Source organism: Schistocerca gregaria, chromosome 2 (genome assembly GCF_023897955.1).
Source record: "Schistocerca gregaria isolate iqSchGreg1 chromosome 2, iqSchGreg1.2, whole genome shotgun sequence".
NCBI classification, from domain to species: Eukaryota; Metazoa; Arthropoda; class Insecta; order Orthoptera; family Acrididae; genus Schistocerca; species Schistocerca gregaria.
In genome coordinates, this window is record NC_064921.1 from 710,723,073 (window position 1) to 710,748,689 (window position 25,617).

At 39.2% G+C, this 25,617-nt stretch overlaps 1 protein-coding gene across 2 annotated transcripts in view; it reads right to left on the reverse strand.

Moving 5' to 3' along the window:
• LOC126334824 (uncharacterized) overlaps positions 1–25,617 on the reverse strand; it is a 377,818-nt gene that overhangs the window by 314,063 nt on the left and 38,138 nt on the right. Inside the window, exon 2 of one of the 2 annotated variants that reach the window (XM_049997482.1) lies at positions 1,397–1,443. The exons of the other annotated variant lie outside the window; for it this stretch is intronic. Coding sequence (XP_049853439.1) covers positions 1,397–1,443 — 47 coding nt within the window. The remainder of the gene's footprint in view (positions 1–1,396; positions 1,444–25,617) is intronic. 2 annotated transcript variants of the gene reach the window in all.

The following is a 25,617-nucleotide window of genomic DNA, read 5'->3' on the forward strand; positions in this document are numbered from 1 at the left end:
TAATATTTATGAATCTTTATACTCATTCCTAGTGTCCAGATAAATATCAACCAATGGAAATAAAAATTACTGTAGCATAATGCATTACCTTTCGTGCACATTTTAGTAGGTCATATGGTCCCATATCCTTATTAATAGATCTCTGGTGGTACTACACTAAGTGTTCTCCCAAATAAATAAGGCAAATGAGTACACAAGTACAGAAAGAAAGGAACTTTTCCTAGGCTGAAAAGTCTTAGTTTGTAGCTACCACACTTGGAGAAAGCCTTGCTAACAAATGAGGTCAAGAAGCCAACACTGAAATTACCTGAATTTAAGTGGAGTAAGTTAAAATCACAAACAGACATTTGGCATGGCCAAAGCCTACCTGCAGGAGGCACAAGTCCTGTACAGCCAACAAAAACACATCTAAATAAACAACTCCTAGCTTTTGGCTTTACAGGTTTTTTCTCAAGGAGGAAAGAAGGATTGATGTGAGTAGGAGAGGAATGAAGAGGCAGAAGGGCAAATATCTGGCCCTCTTCCCACCTCCATCTAATCTTCCCCAATCAATTCCTCTTATCTCCCTCAGAATGGAACCTATGATCCTTCTGGAGAGAATTATCTTCATTATACTGTTACATACAAATTAGTGATGTCATAAGTTCAGCTTCTCACAACAGGCCTCAAATACTGAGGATCGCCCAATGCAACTAAGTCTATAGGTGTATAATTTTTTAGTACATTATTTGATACTCAATCAAATGCAGAAGAGGTTGAGCATGGGGCTTATAACAGATATTTGTAAATTAATGAGGGCATGCATGTTTGAAGTCAGGTGCCTAAGTTGGCACCTTTTGTGACTAAAGGAATAAACTTAACAACTTTCTGTGGAGATACTGTGAAGACAAATTTTGAAGGGTAGCTTCAGTAAGCTGCTCCTGTTTTCCTTGGTTGTTGTTATGTATTACCAGTAACATATGTTTTTAACAGAAGACCACATTAAAAGATCTTTTTGCACAAAAAGAAGTTTTTCGCAGATTCTACAGGTATGACCAGTGACTACAAAAATAATTTGAACTTTGTTTCAAAATTAGGCTGTTCACAAGAATCCAATTCAACTGCCTTCACTGACAATATTAGTAGGTGGTACATGATGCTATTCTTCGTTTTCATACTTCTTGTCCATTCATATCTATTGCCAATAATCATGCTGCAAAGTGAAACGGTATTTTCTCAATAAACCAGAAATTTACAGTGGAAAATACTTTTAGTAATGTAATCATTATTATTTTGTCCATCAGTTTCACTAAATAATGAGACCTACATTTGTTTCGTACAAGGGTTTGTGTACCCACTACACTTCAAATTTATAGATATTACACAGGCTTCACTGCATCTTGTAATGTAAACTCACCGGAATGTCTCACTCCATTTATGTAAAATACAGCTTCTGTTTCCAACCTGAAAAATATTGTTTTGTGTTTATAAGGGAACCATCGGTAAAACAGAAATACTTACAAATTATACAGCTAAATGTGTAACTCAAAGGATAATTAAAAATATTTAAACATTGTACATTACTGGTACACAAATTATTTGTCATATGGGAGAAGAATCTTGAATTTGTTTTAATCGCAACTTTATTGGTAGTGTTTTCTGTTTTAGGATACTTTGGACACCTTTTCACTTAAAAGTTTGCGTGCCTTCTGTGCAACTGTTTCAAGTAGATAAATAAAATATGTGGTATGTGTTTATGTTAATGACAAATGGAAGAAATGGACAAAGATGAAATAATAAGTTAAAAGACAGCTAATTACTCGTATCTAGCAACAAGGGACCACCAAGCTTAAAACCTCCATCTCACAAATGGCTACATCATCAGAAGAAATTTCAGCTTTACTCCAGGGAACTGGTACACTGTCTGGTTATCAGGAACTTTATGCCACCATCAGTACCCTTTTGCCAGCCATGTACTGGTAATGATTTACAACTGCATCCAAAATTCAAAACAGTAATTGACTGAGAATAAATGCTACTGAGAATTCCGTTTACAAGGGAGACTTATGAAAAAACATCTTGCTAACATAAGAAATTTTTTGATGATGCAGAACTAATCCATCACGAACCTCCAGAAACCAACTTATGGTTAAATGTTGTAATTAAAAAAAGTTATAAAAATGTAGGGCACGCTTGCTTTCGCATTGAATGGGAAAGAACGAACGGCCTTTAGGATTCCGCATGCAACACCTAATTAAAATAAAAGTGAAATTCCAGATGTGACGAACAGCAAAGGCCAAAATTATCGACTAAGATAACTAACGTATGCGATCTGATTAGACACCTACATTCAAACTTTTTAAGCCGTTTTGAAGTGCTTGGCGAACTGTTCTTCCCATTGTACCATATACCATGGTTTCTTCCAGCGTGGAGGGAAGAATGGCTGGGTAAATGCCTATGCATGTGGTGGAATTAGTCTTATTTCGTCTAAGCGGTCCCAACAGAAGCCATACGTACCTGCTTCACATAGACATTTTAAGAAAGTTTTCACGGGCTACGTGACACCTTTCCTCAAACGTCTGTCACTTCACGTTTTTCATTATTTTCGTGAAGCTTTCACGTCATTCTACCAAACCTGTTATCATGCCTACTATCCTACTTTGTATATGTCCGGTATCCCCTGTGAGTTCTATTTGGTATGGGTACCACACATTTCAGTATAATTCTCGTATAAGATACCCGAGTGTTACGACAGTCATCTCATTTATAGACAGACCGTCTGTTTACATACCAATACCCGTGAGCAAAATATGTTAACAATGCGAGTAAGTCGGACTTGCTTTTTCATTCTTGGGTACAAGCTCAATCGAACACGAGCGTTAGACATCGCTGGACAGAGCCGTACCGAATTGATTCTTAGTCCCTGGCAGAGCTTCCATGAACTCCCCATCCCCCCTCGTCCTCCTGAGGAACTACCTGCTTTCATCTTCGTACACAGATTTAGGAAATCTTGTCATTTGTGAAGTAGCTAACAAATATTAAGGTTTATTGAAAAGTATTACTTAAATGAGCTATAGATGAGAAATATTGCACAGAATAAATTATTTAATAGCTGCTATACTTTTTAGTATTACGTATAATGAAAGACAGATTTTATTTGCACTTCATAAATTACTTTAGTGGATAAATTGTTAACTGGAAACAAAAGAAAAGGGACTACAATTAAGAGTTGAGAAAACATTCCTTTCCTAAACTTATGTTTTTATGATGTTCCTTTCCATTTCCTTTTTTTGGGTGGGGCTAATTTGTTGATTACCGGTATGTCATTGAAGCAAAATTTAGCACCTGTGTCGTTTTCTCTGAAGATACTGAATTTGACCGTCAGCTTCACATTAAGTAGTTTCTTTATCATCTTTATTTTGCTGAAAGTGCGTTGACAAGATACTGCAATCATTGGAATTGCCATAAAGATTCTCAAAGTTATTTCAGTGTTTGGATAAATATTTTGAAAGCTGCATTTCTGTCAGAATAGGTGAAAGAGCTCTCATTAACGACGTCCCTGTCGGCCAACTGAAGTGATAGGAAATTGTATGTTGCATGTGAGATTTATTTCTCATTTCACTCATTATTCTATAACGTACTTTGCAGCACTCTAGTTTAAACAGTTTCATGCCAGCCCTAAGTTGGCAGCAATCGGCTTAAACCGGAAGCCGGTGCTTCAGCACAACCTCGCCAACCCTTGACTGTTGATGTAGAAGCAAAACCTCAATTGTTGAAGATATTTTGCAAGTGGTATAGTCAGTTTTCTAGTGGTCACTTTTTTATCCCGTATGCAGTTTAATGGCAGAGTACTGTGGATGGTATCAATTTGTTACTTATAAGGTAGGGAATGATAAAAGTGACGGTAGACATGTCATACACGTGACTGGATGGGAGATGGAAACAATTATGAGTCATCGCTCGCTTAATCGCTTATAGCTCGCTCCTAATCATTCGATTTTAACTTTTTTTAAAAGAAAGGTCATGTGTTTTATACACATATGTTATTAGCACTTTTTGTGTGAATATAGCTGCTTTGGTCAAAATTTCAAAAAAAATATCTCTGTCAGCCTGTCTCTCTGTCAGTAAATGTGTAGATTAGAATTACAATCCATGTTTGATTATGAATGCTCGTATTACATTGTATTGTTTTCTCGTATATGGACATTTTCGTTTTAGGTAGCAGTAAATCGAGGAAATGAGTGAAAATTTGAAGTCAATTGCAAAAGCTGATCCTCCATATGCGTGCTTAGTAATACAGAAGCAAGATAGAACGTGGCTGAAAATCTTGGGGAAAACACCTACCAAACACTCTCAGAAACTATAAGCAGGTTCTCTCAGTGGGAAGATGGTAGATGTGAAAATGCAGATCAGATGGCATCTTAGCTGCCTCAAAAATTTCACTCATAAAAAAGGCTACAGTTGTGTGACAACAGTTTTCTGATAAAAGAAGATTAATAAGTGACTCAAATAGAGGATCTGGTTGCCTCTAAGGCTTTTATATGACGTCAAATTTCACAGTATGATAAATAAAATTGTTTCTTCTGTGATTCCAAAGTATCGTGAAAACACCAGTTGCACCAAGCTTCTAATGACGAAGGAGAGGCTATTTTTAACAAGGCTGTTGAGTTGAGTGGAAATCAGACATGGATTATGAGACTGAATCAGTAAATCCATCCTACAGATGCATAAACAGTTAATATTTTGTATCATGTTGCATGCTGGACTTAAAATGTAACGTATGTCACGTACAATCACTAATTAAGGTCACAAGAAAACATAATTCAACAGCAATAGTGGCTTGAAATATTGAGTTCCTGAGTATGATAGACTTTCATGAAGAATGATATGTCACATGTATACGATATTGCAGTGCTTGTGTTATTCTGATCACGATGCAAAGATCCTTTGGACATGCATGCCCAAAGGAACAGGCGCTGTGGCGACTACAGCCGTTATGAAAAACACTAAATGTATTCACAATTGTGAATAAGGACTACCATCAGCTGTAGAATGGTATGATTGTCCTTATCCGCAAATGCGAATACATTTAAAGTAAGTCAAATGTATGGCTACTCTACACAACACATATTTGAATGTGTCTCATTCCACTGGATTGGAACTATCTTCAAAGTTTGTGACAATGAGGGGCCTCGAAGAACAGCTTCTAGGAATAATTTTTTTGCTCCTAAACGAAGACGCAAATCTGAAACGATTTGTCTCAAGGGTACAAAAGATGCAGCTGTTGCGAATCTTGAAGAAAACACCATTGAAGAAGATTTTAAAGTGCTTCTTGCACCTGCCAAAGTGACACGAAAATCTCCATTGAATGCCAAAATCTGGATTTTTAATGGGAGTTTGAAAGCAGATTCAGATCACATATAGGAACAGATTTTCGTTTTTTCAAATGATGTCTTATTGGAAAAAATTCTATAACTACAAAGAGAAAAGTAATTAATGAGACTGGTTTGAGTGCTAGTCGTTTATCTCAATCACTAATCTGTGAATGTTTATCAAAGGGACATGTCACAAGATTATCAGATAAAAGTAACCACACTCAATAACTCTCTTCGCAAGTTTCCATTGGCCCATCTATATATCAGTTGACTTGAAGCTCAAACCTGGCAAATCTCTTACATAGCACTGGAATTTCAGTTCACAATGCATGTGTTTGAGAGATAGTGAACTATATAGCCAAAGCTGTAATTTTTAAGAGAAATCCCAATTAAGAACTATACCTGCTGCCAGATATGATTTAAGGAAGATTTATTCATTTTGCCATGGATTTCCAAAAAGATACACTCGATAGGAGAAGATAGGAGGAGATGATTCAGTCATTGTCACATACCAGAAAAGTGCAAAGAGATGTTCAGGATAATCTTGTAGGCTTACTGTGTTCTGGTGCTGAAAAAAGCATATATCCACTGATAACATGTTCTGTTTCCATAGCAGTAAACAAAAAGAGTCCTACAATGAACGGCCAGTTGCCTTCTTCAGTAAAACAGCAGTGTCTCAGAGAAGCAGCAACCCAAGATATAACAGGAAGTGCTTACAAATTACTGACACATTACAACTGTGTGCCGGACCGAGACTCGAACTTGGGACCTTTGCCTCTCACATGCAAGTGTGGAAGGTAGGAGACGAGGTACTGGCAGAAGTAAAGTTGTGAGGATGAGGTGTGAGTCGTGCTTGGGTAGCACATATGGTAGAGCATTTGCCTGTGAAAGGCAAGGGTTCCAAGTTCGAGCCTTGGTCTAGCACACAGTTTTAATCTGGCAGGAAGTTTCGTATCAGCGCACACCCCGCTGCAGAGTGAAAATATCATTCTGGAAACATCCCCCAGGCTGTGGCAAAGCCATGTCTCCTTAATATCCTTTCTTACAGGAGTGCTAGTACTGCAAGGTTCACAGGAGAGCTTCTGTGAAATTTGGAAGTTAGGAGACAAGGTACTGGCAGAAGCAAAGCTGTGAGGGCAGTGTGTGAGCAATGGTTGGGTAGCTCAGACGGTAGAGTTCATGCCTGCGAAAGGCAAAGGTCTCCAGTTCGAGTCTCGATCCGCCACAGTTTTAATCCGCTACGAATTTTCATATCAGCTCACACTCTGCTGCAGAATGAAAATCTCATTCAGTAAATGCTTGTCTCAGTTTCAGTAATGATCAAGTTTTATTAACTTGGTCAACACACCATGTAACTATGCATGATATCAAACAAAAAACGTGTTTCTGTCTTGCCCCTTCTTCCAGTTCAGCACTGAAATACCTAGAAAAGTTTCATGAAAAGATTATGGGAACCAGGCAGCAAATTGATATGCATTTTTCCTACTGTGAACTGGGTGATACTGCTTCAAGCCTTAGGAAAGGATACAGAATCATCTGGCATCCCTGACATATGGATTGAAAGTGGTAATTTTGGAGAATGTACAGTGCATCACACATTGGAAGGAAAATCTGTTCGCCAACCCTTCAGTGCCCATGTCACTACACTGTATGCTATTTTCATTCTTCTCTTAAATGAATTTCAAGAGGAAAGTCTGTCATTTAAAGAAAACATTCATGTTATCCAGGGGAAGGTGGTAAACGAACAGAAAACTAGAAACTCAGAAGTCACTTGAACAGAAAACCACTATATGACAGAAGATATAAAGGAACTTTAACTGTAGAAAGACGAGTGAAGAGAATCCACCCTGAAGGTGATTTTGAATTGCATGGGATGGTGCTTATTCTTCCTTCGTTTATTAGAGGGTGTTATAATGAATCACCCTCCTCTAATATAACCTTTTTCATAGAGATAACCGATACCATGTATACTATCGATTCTTGCATAGATTAAAATTATCTCAGCTGTTTCACTAAAAGAATTAATATGATTTTGTATATGATGTATTATATTTCAGGCAAAAATGCATAAAAAAGAAATTAACGTGTTACAATCGATAGGTACTAACAGTTAAAGTTACTCTTATTTTAAAAATAAATTAAAAATGTGTGGCATACTTAAAATTCATATTACTAATTGCACAATCTAATGCTCATTATTTAATTTATTTCTACATTGATTTACAAAATAATGATATATTTTAGCGAAGTTTCTTCTTCGATAAAGAAAGTTTGTAAACTCTTTTGCTCCGTATACTCTTCAGAATAATATGAGAACCACAGAATGTAAGTAGCGGTGCGCATGCCTCTGTTGGAAATAGACGTTTCATAGGTTTGTCACCAACAATGTAATTATTGGTTTTTTGAATGTGGAAAATGTAAAAACGGTGTGATGTTGAAAGATGTGGCAAAGACTAAGATTCAAGAATAACACAGGCAAATCTTCATCAGTTATTTAGTCATCAAGAACCTACAAAGTCGAAATATACCCCTAGACAACACTTTGAGCCATCGATAACAACAATAATGAAGATAAGTAAAATGTTATTCTCTTGTATATCTTGCACCTCTTGAAGCTTTCAAAATTTGTGCAAAGCATGAGAATTTTAATAGTGATATGTGGGAAGGTAAGATTACATTGTGTCGTGGCAACTGGGGACTAAGACAGGCTGCACTGAATGAATTCTCTAAGTATTTTTTTGCATTGGACCTTCGCAACTACAGTGCATTCTGTACATGAGAACTAGCTGAAATGGAAAGGTTGCAGGAGACTGATTATGAAACGTGTTTACAGCTGCAAAATGACTGGGCACCAAACAAAAGTGATCTCCCATTCTGTTCTTCAGGAAGAGAGAAGCACTTGAGCTGGAAAAACAAAAAATTAAATTTTGTGGGGGTATTGCACATATCACACAAAATGCACGAGCTCTAAATAAATTTTTCTTCACAATTCCTGAATGGATGAAGATTAGTTCCGGTAGTAAAGAACGAGTAAAGGTTTCAATTCACCATAAAGATCCCAAACATTTTCTAATCGTTATACAAAGAAAATTCTGAATATCATTAATTGTTTCAAAAATTTCATCAATCCATTGAATGCAAAAGTAATAACTTACTTAGTATTGTGACAATGACAATTGCTCAATCCGAAGTACAATCTGACATTTGTGTCATGTCAGAATTAGATTTAGAGAAACATCAGTACTTTGTACACAAACGAATTGTTGATGGTACTGATGATATCTGGAAGACTCTCCCATTAAACGTATTGAAGCGCTTCGAAACAATGGGCAAGGAAATAAAACTGAAAAAAAACTTGGTGTGGTGGAAATTAAAGAAGACTCTTCAACTGTCTACTAATTTTATGTCAGTAACGTCCAGATATCAATGGTAGGAATGTTTTGGAAAGTATGAACCATCTGTAGTTTCCCATTCCATGTTCACAGCTCATGGAACATTGTACTACATGCAAGTTAAAAGTAAACTCATGCAACATTTACAAAAACTTGCATCTAAGGAGATTTTGAAATGGACCCATAAGAAACTAAAAATGTGGCTAGTTCCACTACCAATGAAGGAGAAAGATATTTAGTTGAAATTGTTGATAGCATGGCAGAGGTTAACAAACTAAATGTAGAAAATGGGACGAGCACAATTTCTGTTTTCACAAATCAGTATTGCAAAACTTTTTTTTTTCAAAATGTGATGAGTTTTCTGAGAATCACATTATCTTTGACAAATACTTAGATAATTTTCTGAAATGTGGCATAAGAGGCCAAAGACAGCAAAGTACATTTATCGATGCTGATGAGACTGTTCTTGTCGCTTTGTCGTCCCTGGGAAAAGATGATTTTAATAAAGAAACGTTCCGAGTTATGGAAGCTTTATATGCTCTGTGTACTTAAGAATCCCAAAGATAACATTGCTAATAGCAAGTTGATAAATGCTCGCCTCCAACACCAGATACTCTGTGTCTGGCAATAAAAAAGAACACATCTTCAAGCCTTGATATGGCATTGGCACAAACTGAAAATTCAGAGCTATCTACAGTGTCTGACTGGGGTTGGGCTGTTAATGAGAAAAGGCAGCACGAAACAACAATACGTGATATTCCTTGTGGACCTGAAGAATTTATCTCACTCATCAAATGTTCATGTGGTCCATTAAAGTATGTTCTGCTGTGAAAAGGTGCTCTTAATATTCTTGCACAGACATGTATTCCTGTTCTGCTGATTCACAGAAATGCCATAATAAGAGTGAGGAAGAAACTGATTATGAAATATCAAATGGAGGAATATTTATGATGACGCTGATGTTAATGATGTTGGCAATGAACTTCAGTCATGGTTAGGCAAGGAGCACGTCGACTGGAATCTGTGGCCAGGATAATGCAAAGGATAATAAACTCTAATGAAACAAGAAGGAGCTGAGGACTGTCATAACTAGATTATGGAAAGGCCTTTGTTTCGTGACTTCTTACTCTCTTCTTTTGCGAACCAGCCTGTCCCTATTTAGAGTTGCTGCCGGTTGGTTGAACAGTACAAAATCCCTTTGACGTGAAGGAACGGAAATTAGGAAGTGTTTGTGTATTTCCTTTGTCCCACTTTCAACCTTTTCTTGTTTTTTCTTAGTGTGCTCTGAATGTAGTGTATATTAAAATATTAAGAAAAATAAATGTTATGAAGACTGAATTAAGGAGAACTTGGATTCTGGGAGAGCCCCTATGACTAATGTGTGGATTCACGCCAGCAGAATAGTATGCTTTACTTTTCAGTAAATGAATATAATAAGAAAAGACATGGCTGGTGCACTTATTCCATGACATTTAAAAGATATTTCTAAAATACTAATGAATATCTATGCCCTTAATAATACTAACTGCTTCTGCTTGGTGCAATAATAGATTTTGTACACTGGTTCGTTCTCTACATTTTACATAACAGCCATTTTGAAAAAATATTCTTATTTTATGCTTCTTTTATATTTAAATTTACCTATTTGGAATAAATAAATATTACAAAAATGATTATTTTGTCAAATGAAATATTTTTTGGAAAATCCTTTTTTTGAAATTTTAACCAAAATAGCTACATTTATGTAAAGGGTGCTAACAACATATGTACTAGAACGTTTTTCGTCCTTTCTTTTTTTATTAAAAAACCTCGAAATCGAATGGTTAGGAGTGAAGTTGTAAGGATTTAGTTCAGTTGCAGGTCTGACATGTCCACCACCAATTTTCTCATTCCTTAAATTATGTAGAACAAAATGATTGCATCAATAACACTGTTAAACTGCACATGGGATATCACTAGAAAATCCACTAGCAGCAATATGAACCAAACGCTATGTTGACACACAGCCCATGTGATGCCTGTTCGGCGGTAATTTCTTTATGATGCTACTTGCACACTGTGACAAGTGCGTGCATTTACAGTCTCAGTTCGGAGGAAAGACTTCATCTCGCTAGGAGAAGATAAGTGTGTGTTGGGGAGTAGATATCACATCCATTCCTCTACCGGTTAACTCTGAAACTGTCTTTCTGTTTGTTCTTCTGTAAGTTTTTGCACCCTTGTGTGCCTGCACCTTTGACAGTGGCGTCAGTACGGCCCCGTTTCTGGATAGTGTTTTTGCCAAAACTAATCGTTGAAAGGTTCAATTCAAAATAGGAATAATACCGTATTCTCCGTAAGGGCATGTTTGATGTTGGTGCATATGCAAAACAAAGTGATAGAGGCCATTTTAGTTTGTCTGTTTTGTATGATGAAGTGGTAAATGAAATGTTTCACATTCCTGAGAACGATTTGTGCCCAAGCAGTGATATCAAAGTCCCCTTTGCCTTTATACGAGATGAAACTTCACCTCTGCTAAAACAACTGATGAAACCTTATGCTAAGAAAGGTCTTGATCACTTGTCGGAAAATTTTAACAGAGCCCTTTCATGTACCAGAGCAACTGTTGATTGTGTTTCAGGAGCTGTAGCAGTAAAGTGGCGAATACTAAGCAAACGATAGTTGATACCGCAGAGCTGTTTATGAAAACTTTTTGTTTTTTATGTAACATCTTTACAGACAATGAGAATACAGTGAATGGTGCACACTGCAGAGGCATACTTCCTTGAGCTCATACACTGTGCAGGAATAATGCAGCTCCTGCTAAGCTCTTAATGTAAGGACTCCGTTTTAATGTTATATTAATGAAGCAAACAATGTCTGGTGAAATAAACACTACTAAAATGTAACTTAAGTATTTTACATTTTATTGCAATGTCTTTCCCCAGATTACCCCGTATGAAGCGAGTGTGACGTTCTGCATGCCTCTCGTACCAGATAGATTTGCATTCAAAAACGGTTGCAATAAGAGACTGTTTAAAATCATCACTCATAGTTATCGCGCTTACGATGGTTTCCTAAGCACAAAATAAACAACACTGTCCGCGATTAGCGACCGAGAAACCACGTAACGAGGAGGTGTTGGAAACGGCACCCCCACTGTGACCTTGATGTGGCCAATGATGACTCAAGATTCAGAACAGCTGGCTATGGTCGTTGCTCAGATTGATATCTTCGAATGGCTAGAATCGTAGTGAGCAGCGATGAGTATGGTTAAATGCGCCACTCAGTAAAATAAGGTAGTCTACTATGGAATGCAAGGTCCGTTCCTTTGTGATTCGTTCTCTTTCCGTGTGTTTGAACTCGCCGCTCTACCACGCAACAAAGGAAGGCGGAAAGAAGCCATTCAGTTTTACCATTCTGCTCTGCATGTAATGTGACAGAGGGGCATATGTATGGCTTTGGGTAATACGCGGCTTATAAAAGTCATAGGTACGAGCCGTTCACCGTTTACTGTACGCCCTATTACTGTATTAGCAAATAATTGACTGAAATGCCATCCTGCGGTCGAATAATTGATACGTGAGTCATAAATTAACGAACATAAACAAACAGGGAAACATTTATAATAAACACAGGTAACTCTATAGATTTAACTTTTAAGAAAAGATAATTTACTCAGTAAGGTCTTCCTTCTAAATAGTGACACTAAAGCAGTTTTATACGTAATTAAAGTGAATTATTGAAGTACATTAACAGGCCTTGAGTTATCTAGAGTGAAACGAAAGGTGACAGAATCCCCTCTGAGACTAAGATTAAGCCACGATATGTCCCCATTACATAAGTCCATTTCGCCTGCATTCTTAGATGGTCGTAAGCAAGATCTGATAAGCAGTCCAAAATGTCTCTACATACATAAAATCACACCACTCTACCGTTTGCCAGAGTGGCCGTGCGGTTCTAGGTGCTACAGTCTGGAAAAGAGTGACTGCTATGGTCGGAGGTTCGAATCCTGCCTTGAGCATGGATGTGTGTGATGTCCTTAGGTTTAATTAGCTCTAAGTTCTAGGCGACTAATGACCTCAGAAGTTAAGTCGCATAGTGCTCAGAGCCATTTGACCCAACACCACTCTACCACACTCTCCGACGACAGAAAACTAGAGTCTATCCTTCTTGATCGACGTCATCAACAGTTTCCAAATTTCTCCGTTTCTTCTCTTCCCTAGAGCACCTTCTTTACCATCAACATCCACCTACGTCATGGCACTTCAGCTCTTGAAAGCTCCACACCAAGTTTACAAGCTTTATATAACACGTTTCATGTGCAAGGGCGACCTGAAAAGTTCTCGGTTTGACAGTGCAAATGACAATTTATGCTTACAAAGAAGTTTTATTTTTCAACTGAATTTCCTCTAATATCAACAGATTGATCCATAAGTGTACCATTCCCATTACCCTGTCTCTGTAGTGTTCCTCCAGAAGTGTTGCAAAGTACCTATCTACAGCCGCAATGTCATCCTGATTGGATGAAAAGTGCTGACCATCGAGAAATTTCTTCTTTTGTGAAAATAAATTGAAATTTCAAGGGAGCGTAGTCTGGGAGGTAGGGTGGATGTTTCAGCATTTCATACTTCAAATCCCTCAACGTCCTCTTTTGATAATACACTTTCGTGTGCAGGTGCATTGTCCTGGTGAAAGATGATTTTTTTTCTTCGGGTCTTCTTTCAGGAATGCTTGTGTGCAGTTTCATTAGAAGTTGAGAATAATATTCTGCAGTTATGGTTTTACCTTTTCCAAGATAATCAATCAATAAAATTCCTTCCGTATCTAAGAATATCGACACCATGATCTTGTCGGCGACGGCACCGTCCTTGCTTTCTTTGGAGTTGAAGAACTGACTTACATCCACTGCATAGATTGCTGTTTGGATTCAGGTGTGTAGTGATGACATGTTCGATCCACTGCTACATATCAAGCACAAATAATTGCTTCTGTTTTTCTTAAAACACACCAAGCTCTTTTCGGAAAGTGTCATGTGAATATGTTTGTCATCCCCAGTGAGCACACTCAGCTCCCATCCTGCACAAAGCTTTTTCATGTTCAATTACTGCCTAAAGATGTGACCAACACATTCCTTTGATATCCCTAGAGCAGGGCTTCCCAACCTTTTCAGCTGGCGGATCCCTTTTTCAGCCGAAAATCCATGGCAGACCCATAGTCAGTCAAGAGCACTGTAACTTTCAATTTCAGAGCGAAACCCATGGAAACTGAAATCTCCTTAAAGCAAGTGCCATGTTCGTAATGACCCCTGCACTCCCTGAAGTATTAATAGTCTTTGGTTTAGATAAGAATGAAAACAACTTGAAATTAACGATCCAGTTTGAATTCCACTGTATCCAGACACTTACTAGTGGATTTACTCCCTTTGTTCAACACACTATAGCCTGATTAAAATTACTTGGTAATTTACATTTCACACGCTGGAGCTGCCTTCCTCGAAGAGCAATCAGCGTCACGTTCAAACTGTTCGCTGTTGACAAGCTGCGGCTTGTCATCTCTTCACTTCCACTGTTTGGCTACTGTTGTGTAATAACATGCATATTTCGTAACAGTCGTGTGTATGTGTGTGTGTGTGTGGTTTTTCATGAAATCCGAAGAAAAATGTTCAAATGTATGTAAAGTCTATGGGACTTAACTGCTGCGGTCATCAGTCCCTAGTCTTACGCACTATTAACCTAAGTTGAACTTCCACCAAGGACAACACACACACACACACACACACACACGCACACACGCCCAAGGTAGGACTCGAACCTCCAGTGGGAGAGGCCGCGCAATCCACGACTACATGGTGCCTTAAACTGCGCGGCCATTCCTCGCGGCTGTGAAGAAAAGAGACAGACCCACGATTCAGGGTACAAACACATCACAAAAGAAAAGAGGCTAAGGAATTGCCTTTAAAGGACTATTGTGACATCTGTTGTGCAATGTGTGGGAATACATATACCCACTTTACATGTATTTCCAAAACCGGATTTCGTAAGCCGATGTCCCAGTTCCACTTTTGGTTGGTCAGGTAAACACTTCAAAATCGACTCTGGAAATCTGCTTTTATAAAGCCGTTTTGCAGTTCCACAATCGATTTTTGTGCGCATTTAAAACAACTTGGGAAGTCTAGTTATTTTTACGTCTTTGGGTATCTACTGAACAGCAGCTGTCAGTCCATAGCCGAGCGCTAGCAGGCGGCGTTGCAACTGTGTACTGTCTGTTGGTAGCTGGCAACTGGCAGGCGGCGTGGCAACAGTTCAGCCACTGCTGACAACTTCAACTACTACTTGGACACTAGATCGTGGCAGGCAGCCTCGACTGTAAACAAATTAGGAAAACAAAGAGACACTCTTATTTCTGTATAAGAAGATAAAGCATTTCACAGAACGTAAGACTTTTTTTTCAAAGAAAACAATTCTGGCAGAGGAGGTTCACCTTTTACAAGGCGGAGCGTGAAAAGCTTCATTTGTTTACGCTTACAGCCAGTTGCCACAATATAGTGTCAGTGTAGTAGCAAGTAATGTAATTGAAGTATAGGCAGGCCATATTTTTAACTGAGAGGACGGAATATGTTATAAAGAAAAGAAATTAGCTTTGGAGATCATTTTCATTTTCGTAACAAAAACATCAATGCCAACAGAATTCAATTAATAATTATTTTGTAAACGATAGAAGACAGAAACAAAATTCCTACAGAGTTATAGTTCAGGTACGTTCACTGAGCATCTACGAAGAAATATGCTTTCTTCTTTACTGTAGATGAGTTTCTAGGAATAATAATGGAATCCTAAGGTGATGGTTGAGGGTGATTCTGCTGACACAATTTTGAAAAGTTGGGTTCAGTTCTTGACCACTAGAGATGGATGTCTGGTTCCGCATCTAGACAGCTTTGGTACTTATTTTTGTGGGCAGCATAGATCGAGAATCCAGATTCACACATGAATGTTGGGGCAAATGGAAGAAGTACACATTTTGCCTTTTCAACAAGGGCGTAGTATTTCTTGTTAACCAAACGGATCCAAAAGTGTGAGTAACCATCAATGTCACAACTTGATTTCAAGGAAGGGTCTGCAGCAATTTCTATCAACAACTCATATTCATTTGATCATAGAATTTTGGATACAGTGAATAGGTTGACCACCCATTCGTATTTCTGCAGCTTCTCACCTTCAGCTGTTGGGAAATAATGCTTAAACAATGGCACCAAGCGTCGGACATGTTCCAGGGTTTGATAAAACAAATTCTTCCCAAGTGCCAAAGTCTTGTTTTGCAAAAACTCCTTGAGAAGAGGAAAACACTCGACCTCCAACTCCTCGACACTCTCTGCCCAAAAATTGATTTTCTTCTTGAATGCTCGAACTTAGCAGTGACATTTGTTTCACTTTGCCCTTGGAGTGAAATATTCATTTCGTCCATTTTGGAGAAAATATCTGGCAAATAGGCAAGTATGCACTAACAATTTTCGTCCTTAATAAGGTCTCCTAATTTGGTGTTATGCTCCAAAAGGAAAGGAAGACTTCCAAACTTAATTCGCACAACCAAGAGAGTGCATTCCCACGTGAGAGCCACCTCAATTCTGTGTGTAGAAGCACAGAACGATGAAGGCTTCCCTATCTTCACACAGTATTGTGAAAAGTCTTAACTTCAACAGCCTTGATTTTATGTAGTTCATGATTTGAATGGATTCGTCTAAAACTTTCTTGAACGAAACAGGCATTTGTTTCGTAGCTAAAGCGTATCTGTGGAGAGCACTACGACTACTGCTGCAATTCTTGGCATTTTCTTTTATTTTCGTTATTGCTCCGACTGTAGGACCCGTCATAGCTTTTGCACCATCTGTGTACACATCTATGCAATTAGACCACGAAACTTCGCTAGTCCTTAAAAAAATCACCCAATAGACGGAATATTTCAGCACCTGTTGTGTTGGCTGATAGTTGTCTGCACAATAAGAGGTCCTCCTCAAAACATCCAGAATATTCATAACGGACAAAAGCCAATAAAACCACTAATCCTGCAACATCAGTGGATTCATCTATCTGCAGAGAAAATGAATTGTGTTGGATGCAAGAAAAAAGAGTGTCTTTCACATCATTGGACTTGTCAACAATGCATCTCTTGACATTATTGTTTGATAATGCCACTGAAGATACAAGCTTTACTGCCTTTTCATCTAGCATGCAAGAAACAATATCATTAACACACGGCTTTATGAGATTTTCTGCAATGGTATTAGCTTTGCCTGTTTTTTCCACTCGATAACTAACCAAGAAAGAAGCTTTTAATGAATTTTCATTAATTGTTTTTGCATGATTTTGCATGCAATGCTGCGAAGCAGCTAGTTCTGCAATCTTCCTTTTGAAAAAATCGATGTCCTTAGCCTGGAAATCCGGGTGAGTACCTTCTAAATGATGGCGCAATTTAACTGGAACCATTGAACTGTTCGGAAGGACTTGTGCACAAATTACACACCGAGCTTTACCCTCCTTTGTCTCCATAAAGCCCATTTCTAAATAGCTTTCTTTGTACTTACGCTTCCTTGTTATTCCACTTCCACAGGCTATTGCAACCAATGGAGTACTTGCAGCGTTTTCACATAATAAATCCAGCTGTGGGACTTCTTGTGATTGTTCTTCCTCTGGTCGTCCTCCCTCCTCATTCATTTCAACTGGAAACTTCCCTTGTTGTGAAGCCAATGGAGAAACTGCACCCTTCTTAAATGATCTTGACTTCATCCACATTAGAAGTAATAAACTGGTCAAAAATCGTCTTATGAAATAGGCAGTGCACTGACAAAGCAAGTTTAACATTTAATGATGTCTGGGGCCGCATACGTGCCAGCAAGCGCTGTGATTGGTTGACAAAGCTCGTTCCGCGCATGCGTAAAAGGTTTCAGTGCATCTAGCACCGTCAGCCAGCGCACAAACGACCCCCATATTGTTGCGAAACAGTCAATCTAAGAAGGCGCATTCTCCGGTACTAAACTGTGTATGCGTTCTCATTTTGGAACCGCAAAGGGTGCTTGGGAATACGACCTGAAGTAAAAGTACACATGTTTTTCACATGAAAAAAATAGTGATGAAATCGATTTTCAAATTTTTATTCAAAAATTTTACTCATTATTTTACACAATTTGGTGTAAGGTGGCCGCGGACCTCCTAGAAATAGCCACCGGACCACATGTTGGGAAGCCCTGCCCTAGAGCATTAGCAATTTCATGCATCTTTATTCGACGATCTTACAAAATCATATCTTGAACTTTGTCGATGATTTCTGATGTGCTTCAGCGTCTTGGACGGCCTTCGCGTGGATCATCTTGGACACTTTCACGACAACGTTTAAATTCGAGCGCCATTTCTTCACGGTGGGAATCGAAGGCGAAGAGTCGCCGTACACATGTATAAGCCGCAAACAAATTTACGTCGGTGTTGAACCTTCTTTTATGAAAAATGTAAATAATACACGATACTCGTTTTTTCCCATTTTCAACGCCATGGGCACAGAACTGCTAAAAGGGACTGTCTGCACTGGAATGACTTGCGGTGTTGCGTGGCATCTGCTAACATGAGTACCAATGTAAGAGGAAAAAATCACACGAATAGTGCTGCGATCTCTGTGTGAGACCAAGAACGTTTCAGACAGCCCTCATATATGAAAATAGACTACCACTCCTACGTTAATGACGCTGTAAGTAAAATACTTATTCTTACAGACAGATTATGTCACAATGTGTCTACTGACATCAATTTCTATCTTTTTAAATGCAAATCGCAGTAACATCGACTTATTAGTGTTTTTGTGCGCCGTAATTCATTTATAATCGGCACTGATCATAGATTAATAAACTGATTCGCTAATGTCTACATGCAACTTCATTTTATCGGTGTAAGTGTAGAGAACGGTTTGGTTCGATACTGTTAGACATTTAAACTTAATATTGTAGAATATACAAGAACAATGCAATATTGGTTGCTTGTCATGATGATGGCTACTGCCCAGTGACATTACCAGACATATGGTCTATTTTGTATGATGGAATTATTTATCACTCACAAACTGTAAACATTTCTGATAGAATGAAGGTTTTGATTATAAACAAGTTCATGATTGCAGTTGGTAACTTTTTATACAGTGTATTGCATTCCACTGATTGACTTAATGCTCCTACATTTACTGTACTAATCTTTCTGGCCTCATTTCAGGTTATCACAGTGCTTCCTATATTTGTCATTAGACAGTCATATACACTACTTAGGGTCCAACTCTCTGCAGTCCAGCACAGCTCACTTGCGCTAATCTTCTCGTTGTCCATAGGTCTTCTCTGCACCTGCTCTGTGGAAAGCATTTCTAACCTTCTTGATTTTTGTTCATTTTTACTTGGATTCAAAACCCACTTTAACTCTTCGTTATGTTCCACTGCAGACTTGGCCTTTTCATAAGACTTTTTAAGTTACAGTCGTCTATTGTAAATGCATCACAATCGCACTTGCTAAGTTTAAACTATACCTTAACTACTCAACCAACATTAACTACTTGTTATGTTCAGTTCCATCTAAGGGTTTCTCCCTAAACTCGTTACAATACCTCAACTTAATGTGAAATTTAGTTTACTGGATGCTATATTTAGACACTTAAAGTAGTAAAGGAGTTTTGCTATTTGGGGAGCAAAATAACTGATGATGGTCGAAGTAGAGAGGATATAAAATGTAGACTGGCAATGGCGAGGAAATCATTTCTGAAGAAGAGAAATTTGTTAACATCGAGTATAGATTTGTCAGAGAGTCGTTTCTGGAAGTATTTGTATGGAGTGTATCCATGTATGGAAGTGAAACATGGACAATAACTAGTTTGGACAAGTAGAGAATAGAAGCTTTCGAAATGTGGTGCTACAGAAGAATTCTGAAGATAAAGTGGGTAGATCACGTAACTAATTATGAGATATTGAATAGGACTGGGGAGAAGAGAAGTTTGTGGCACAACTTGACTAGAAGAAGGGATCGGTTGGTAGGTCATGTTTAGAGGCATCAAGGGATCACAAATTTAGCATTGGAGGGCAGCGTGTAGGGTAAAAATCGTAGAGGGAGACCAAGAGATGAATACACTAAGCAGATTCAGAAGGATGTAGGTTGCAGTAGGTACTGGGAGATGAAGAAGCTTGCACAGGATAGAGTAGCATGGAGAGCTGCATCAAACCAGTCTCAGGACTGAAGACCACAACAACAATATTTAGTAGCACCTACCATAGGCCTAACTAGTGACATGGAACATACTCTCTGCAGTTGTCCAAATAGTAGTGTAAACAACTTGAGATGGAGCATGAAGCAGTATGACTTGCCTAAGGAAATTACAAGGATTCATAACAGACAAATAAACTAAACATCAATTTATCTAGTAAGCAATAAAAGTGAATTTCCTTTTGTGCTTCTATTATCATGTAGTACCCTGAAATTGCACTCTTTACACGACATTGCAAATCTTAATCTAGGAAGAGAAGTATATATGTATAATATACTGAAGAGCCAAAGAAACTGTACACCTGCCTAGTATCGTGTAGGGCCCCTGTGAGCATACAGAATTGCCGCAACATAATGTGGTATGGACTCAGCTAATGTCTGAAGTAATGCTGGAGGAAATTGACATCATGAATCCTGCAGACCTGTCCATAAATCCGTAAGAGTAGAAGGAGGTGGGGATCTCTTCTGAACAGCGCGTTGCAAGGGATCCCAAATATGCTCAATAATGTTCATGTCTAGAGAGTTCGGTGGCCAGCGGAAGTGTTTAAACTCAGAAGAGTGTTGCTGGAGCAACTCTGGACCTGTGGTGTGTCGCATTGCCCTGATTGAATTACACAAGTCCATCGGAATGCACAATGGACATGAATGGATGCATTTCTTGATACAATAATTTACCAACAGCCGTATGTATTGTAAAAATTTATTAAATGTACTTCTTATATGCAACCAGTTTCGGCATTACATTGATGCCATCTTCAGGCCCCACACATCGCAGTTGTAAAATCGCTATAACTGGATCCGTGAATCAAATCGCTATGCAACAGCTGTTGGTGGCCAGGCGACACAGACTGGGCCTGAAGATGGCATCAATGTAACGCCGAAACTGATTGCATATAAGAAGTTCATAAAATAAATTTATACAATACGTACGGCTGTTGGTAAATTATTGTATCAAGAAATACATGTCAGCCGTTGTCGCACAGTCCATAATGGATCAACAAATATTGAATGGATGCAGGTGATCACAAATGATGCTTAAATGTGTGTCAACTGTCAGAGTCATATCTAGATGTATCAGGGGTCCCATATGACTCCAACTGCACACGTCCCACATCATTACAGAGCCTTCACGTGCTTAAACAGTCCTTTGCTGACAACTAGGGTCCATGAATTCATAAGAGTGTCTCCATAACCGCTCGATACAATTTGAAACGAGACACGTCCGGCCAGGCAACATATTTCCAGTCATCAATAGTCCAATGTCAGTGTTGACGGTCCCTGGCGAAGCATAAAGCTTTTGTCATACAGTCATCAAGAGTACACGAGTTGGCTTTTGGTTCTGAAAGCCGACATCGATGATATTTTGTTGAATGGTTTGCACACTGACACTTGTTGATGGCCCACCACTGAAATCAGCAGCAAAGGTTGCACTTTTGTCACGTTATACGATTCTCTAAAGTTGTCGTTGGTCTCGATCTTCCAAGATCTTCCGGCGATGTCGGAGATTTAGTGTGTTACCGGATTCCCGATATTCACATACACTCGTGAAATGGTGGGATCAAAAAATCCCCTCTTCATCGCTACCTCGGAGATGCTGTGTCCCATCGCTCGTGTGGCAACTACAACACAACGTAAAACTCATTTAAATCTTAATAACTTGCCGTTGTAGTAGCAGTGACCGATCTAACAAGTGCGCCAGACGCCTGTTGTCTTATACTTTCATACTCGTATCTTTAATTTGATGTCTGTGCTGTCCTGTCTCCACATTAACTGCCTCCTCCAAACCGCACTGAGTCTGCTCAATATCCCTTTCACACTCAACTATATTTCCAGAGATGTTGTGGAGAGCCATTCGACTCATTCCGCTTCAGTACACAGTCATTTACACTACCTCCCCCCCCCCTCCCCCAACACATAACGCTTCGTTTTCAATTTTATATCCATCGAGTTTTTGACATAATCTATTTTACCATCAACATGGTTGACTTCATCAGCAGTTTTGCCTATTTCATTTCGAATCTTTGTTAGCTTCCCCTCAATCATACCCTCTACACCCATTTTAATTTTCATAATTTCGACTTTTAGGTCCGTTTCCAAATTTCTCATGTATGTCTTTAGTTCAGTACCCATATATGATGTACTAGTTGTTATTTCCTTCATTATCTGCAACATCTTTGCAGTTGGGTCTTCTATAACCAAACTTTCTCACTCTGATTTAGTGCTTGCTATCTGCTAAACTGTAATTTAGTGCTCAGTGACTGCTTAATCAGGATAATTCCCGTTTCTGACATTGAGCCTACAAAGTCACATATTTTTACACTTTCGTTGCCTGTATGTATCTTTTGTGTCATGATGACTGCATCTGCAGTTCTGTTCACGCCGAAAGTAAAGGATTCTGCCGACGATGGAGCTGCTACCAATGCCTACAGTGAAGATTTCTATGTCGTAGCTGTAGCCACAGCTGCTGGCATAGTCTACGGAGCCATTTAAGTCTCCTCTGCTGAAGCCGACTTCTCACACTCAGCACACCTTGACCGAGCGAGGTGGCGCAGTGGTTAGCACACTGGACTCGCATTCGGGACGACGACGGTTCAATCCCGTCTCCGGCCATCCTGATTTAGGTTTTCCGTGATTTCCCTAAATCGTTTCAGACAAATGCCGGGATGGTTCCTTTAAAAGGGCACGGCCGATTTCCTTCCCAATCCTTCCCTAACCCGAGCTTGTGCTCCGTCTCTAATGACCTCGTTGTCGACGGGACGTTAAACACTAATCACCACCACCATCACATCAGCCCACCTTTGCGATGCCGTCTTCTTCTCTCTTGAACACCACTCCATGCCTAATTTCTCACTTCTAATTTCTAACACCTTTGTGTGTTTTCTAGTGCTGTCTACTTTTTAACTCGGAATTCCGACGCAAACTACACCTCTCAGGACCTGGATCACAGGTTCCTAATTGCAGCTTCAAGATGGAATGAATTTACGTCCAGTTCAGGATGAGAACCCCATTTGCGACTTCCCTGCTCTGCATGTAATGTGACAGAGGGGCAAATGTCCGACTCTGAATAAAGCGTGGGTGGTAAAAGTTCTAGGGACGAACTGCGCACCATCTGCTTTGTGCCCTGTTGCTGTACTGGCAAATAATGTACTGGGATCCTGCAGCCGAATAACTGGGGGTAAACAAATTATGCAAATTACAAATTAATGAAAATAAACGAACAGGGAAACATTTGTAACAAACATAACAACACTACACATTTAACTTTTAAAAACAAATGGTTTATTCAGTAAGGTCAAAATTTCTACTAAATGGTGACCCCAAAAGCAGATTTAAACATAAATTACTTTAATTATTGCAATATATCAACAGCTCTTGAAAGATGAGAGAAAATCCTCTAAACTCGAGTGAAAACAAATACTCAGTACATAAGATCCTTCTTACGATTTCTTAGATGCCCGTAATCAAGATCCAATAAGCAATCCGAAGTGCCTCTACATAATAAAATCGCACCACTCTGTCATACTCTCTGATGGTAGAAAACTAGCCTCTCCTTCTCGATAGACATCCCAGACTGTTCTCCCACTTTCTCCGTCCTTTCTGCTCTCAAGAGCACATCCTCCACAACCAACATCCACCAACGTCATGGCACTTTAGTCAGTGAGAGTTCGAGAAGCTCTCCAACGAGTTAAATGTTTTGTACAACAGTTTGACATATGTATATGCAAATGGACCATCATTCCTACACTAATGATTCTATATCTAAACTATATTCCAATTGACAGATTATGTCATGTCGTGACTGCTGACACAAATTCTTATAATTTTTAATTACAATTCCCATTGACGTCGACATCTTTGTGCTTCTTGTGCACCCTCATTAATACAGGGTGGCGCACGAAATGTGTTACCATTTTGTTTTTGAATATGAACTTTATTGTCAATACACTCTGAAAGGAACATATACTACAATGAAGAGCCGTCCATGGCGATTTGTTCTAACTCAGCACATGCTCAATATGTCCACCACTTCGTCTCCTAACTTCCTTCAAACGAACACTGAAGTTAGTGATTACCCTACGGCACATGTCTTCTGTAATTTCACTGCAAGCTCGAAGAATAAGTCTTCTGAGCTCCATTAAATCACGTGGACGTTTCGAGGAATTTTTTTCATTTAGGTACCCCCAAAGAAAAAAGGTCTGGACTGTTGGGGGGGCAATTTTGTCCGTCATTGAAGCGACCTGGAAACCTGCGTGAAATGATCCGCATGTCGAAATGCTCGTGTAAAAACTCCAACACAGTGTTTGCAGTATGTGGCAGTATGTGGCCTTGCTCCATCTTGCATGAACCACTGCGTGTCGAAGGGCAAGGCAGTAGCAAGAAGCTGTGGAATGAAGCTATTGCGAAGCATGCTCAAATAAATCTCGCTGTTCACAGTTTGTTCAACGAAAAAGGGTCCAATATGTCCATGACTGGAAATTGCTCCCCATCCTGTAATCCTCGGAGCATAATGTTGTCGTTCACGAAGGACTTGTAGGTTTTCAGTGGCCCAAAAGCGTACATTTTGTTTGTTAACCACACTATCTAAATGAAAATGCCCCTCGTCTTAAAAGCAAACGTTGTTGAGAGTTTCTTCCCTATCCTCCGCCCACTGAGCAAACAATAGTGTTTGCTGCTTGTGTTCTTCAGTGAGCTTCTGTGCAAAGTGTACATATGGAGGTCACTTTTAAGAATGCGTTGAACGGAGCGTCTGGAAATTCCCAGTTGCACCGCTGCCATTCTACACGATTTCCCGGCACTTCTCTGTACAGCAACTCGTACCGCTTCAATAATCTCCGGCGAACAAACAGGCTTAGGCCGAGGTCACTTCGCTTCCTATACTGTTCATTCCTGTACAAATTTATCGTACAACATGTGGACGATTTTCTTGCAAGGGACCCATCGTGTGTTAAACTGTTGTCGAAAACGCCTCTGGTTCACAACAAGGCTTTTCGTTTCATGAAAAAGTAACACAATTGCCGATCGTTGCTGTGTCGTCAGTCTTTCGTTGTCAGCCATTGCTGCTTACTAGTCTCCCAGCGGCAGTATCGTGAATTACACGTCATTTCGTAACTCATTTGTCTTTCCAAGCTCTGCTGGTACTGCTTTTGAGATCACAGCGGGATAACTAATGTGCGTCGTAAATTGTGAAAGAAACAATTGGTAACACATTTCGTGCGCCACCCAGTACAATAATCAGCATTGATCATAGATTAATAAATTGATTCACTAATGACTATACAATGTTTCATTTTATCTGTGTATGTGTAGAAAACGGTCTGCTTCGACACAGACGTGCTATATTTGTAGTTAGCCATATACACTGCTCATGGTCCAACTCTCTGCAGCCCAGCGCAGCTCACATGTGGCTGGCTGTAAACGCCACACCGGCGAAACGCGGTCGCTGGCTCGCGCTAATCTTCTCATTGACCGTAGGCCCTCTCCATACCTGCTCAGCGAAAACCATTTCCAACTACTTGTTACGTTCAGTTCCAGCCAAGGGTTTCTCCTTAGACTCGTTACGTTATAATGTAATCCTCCACTAATGCCTTCTTCGACATCTGTTAGCCAAGTTGA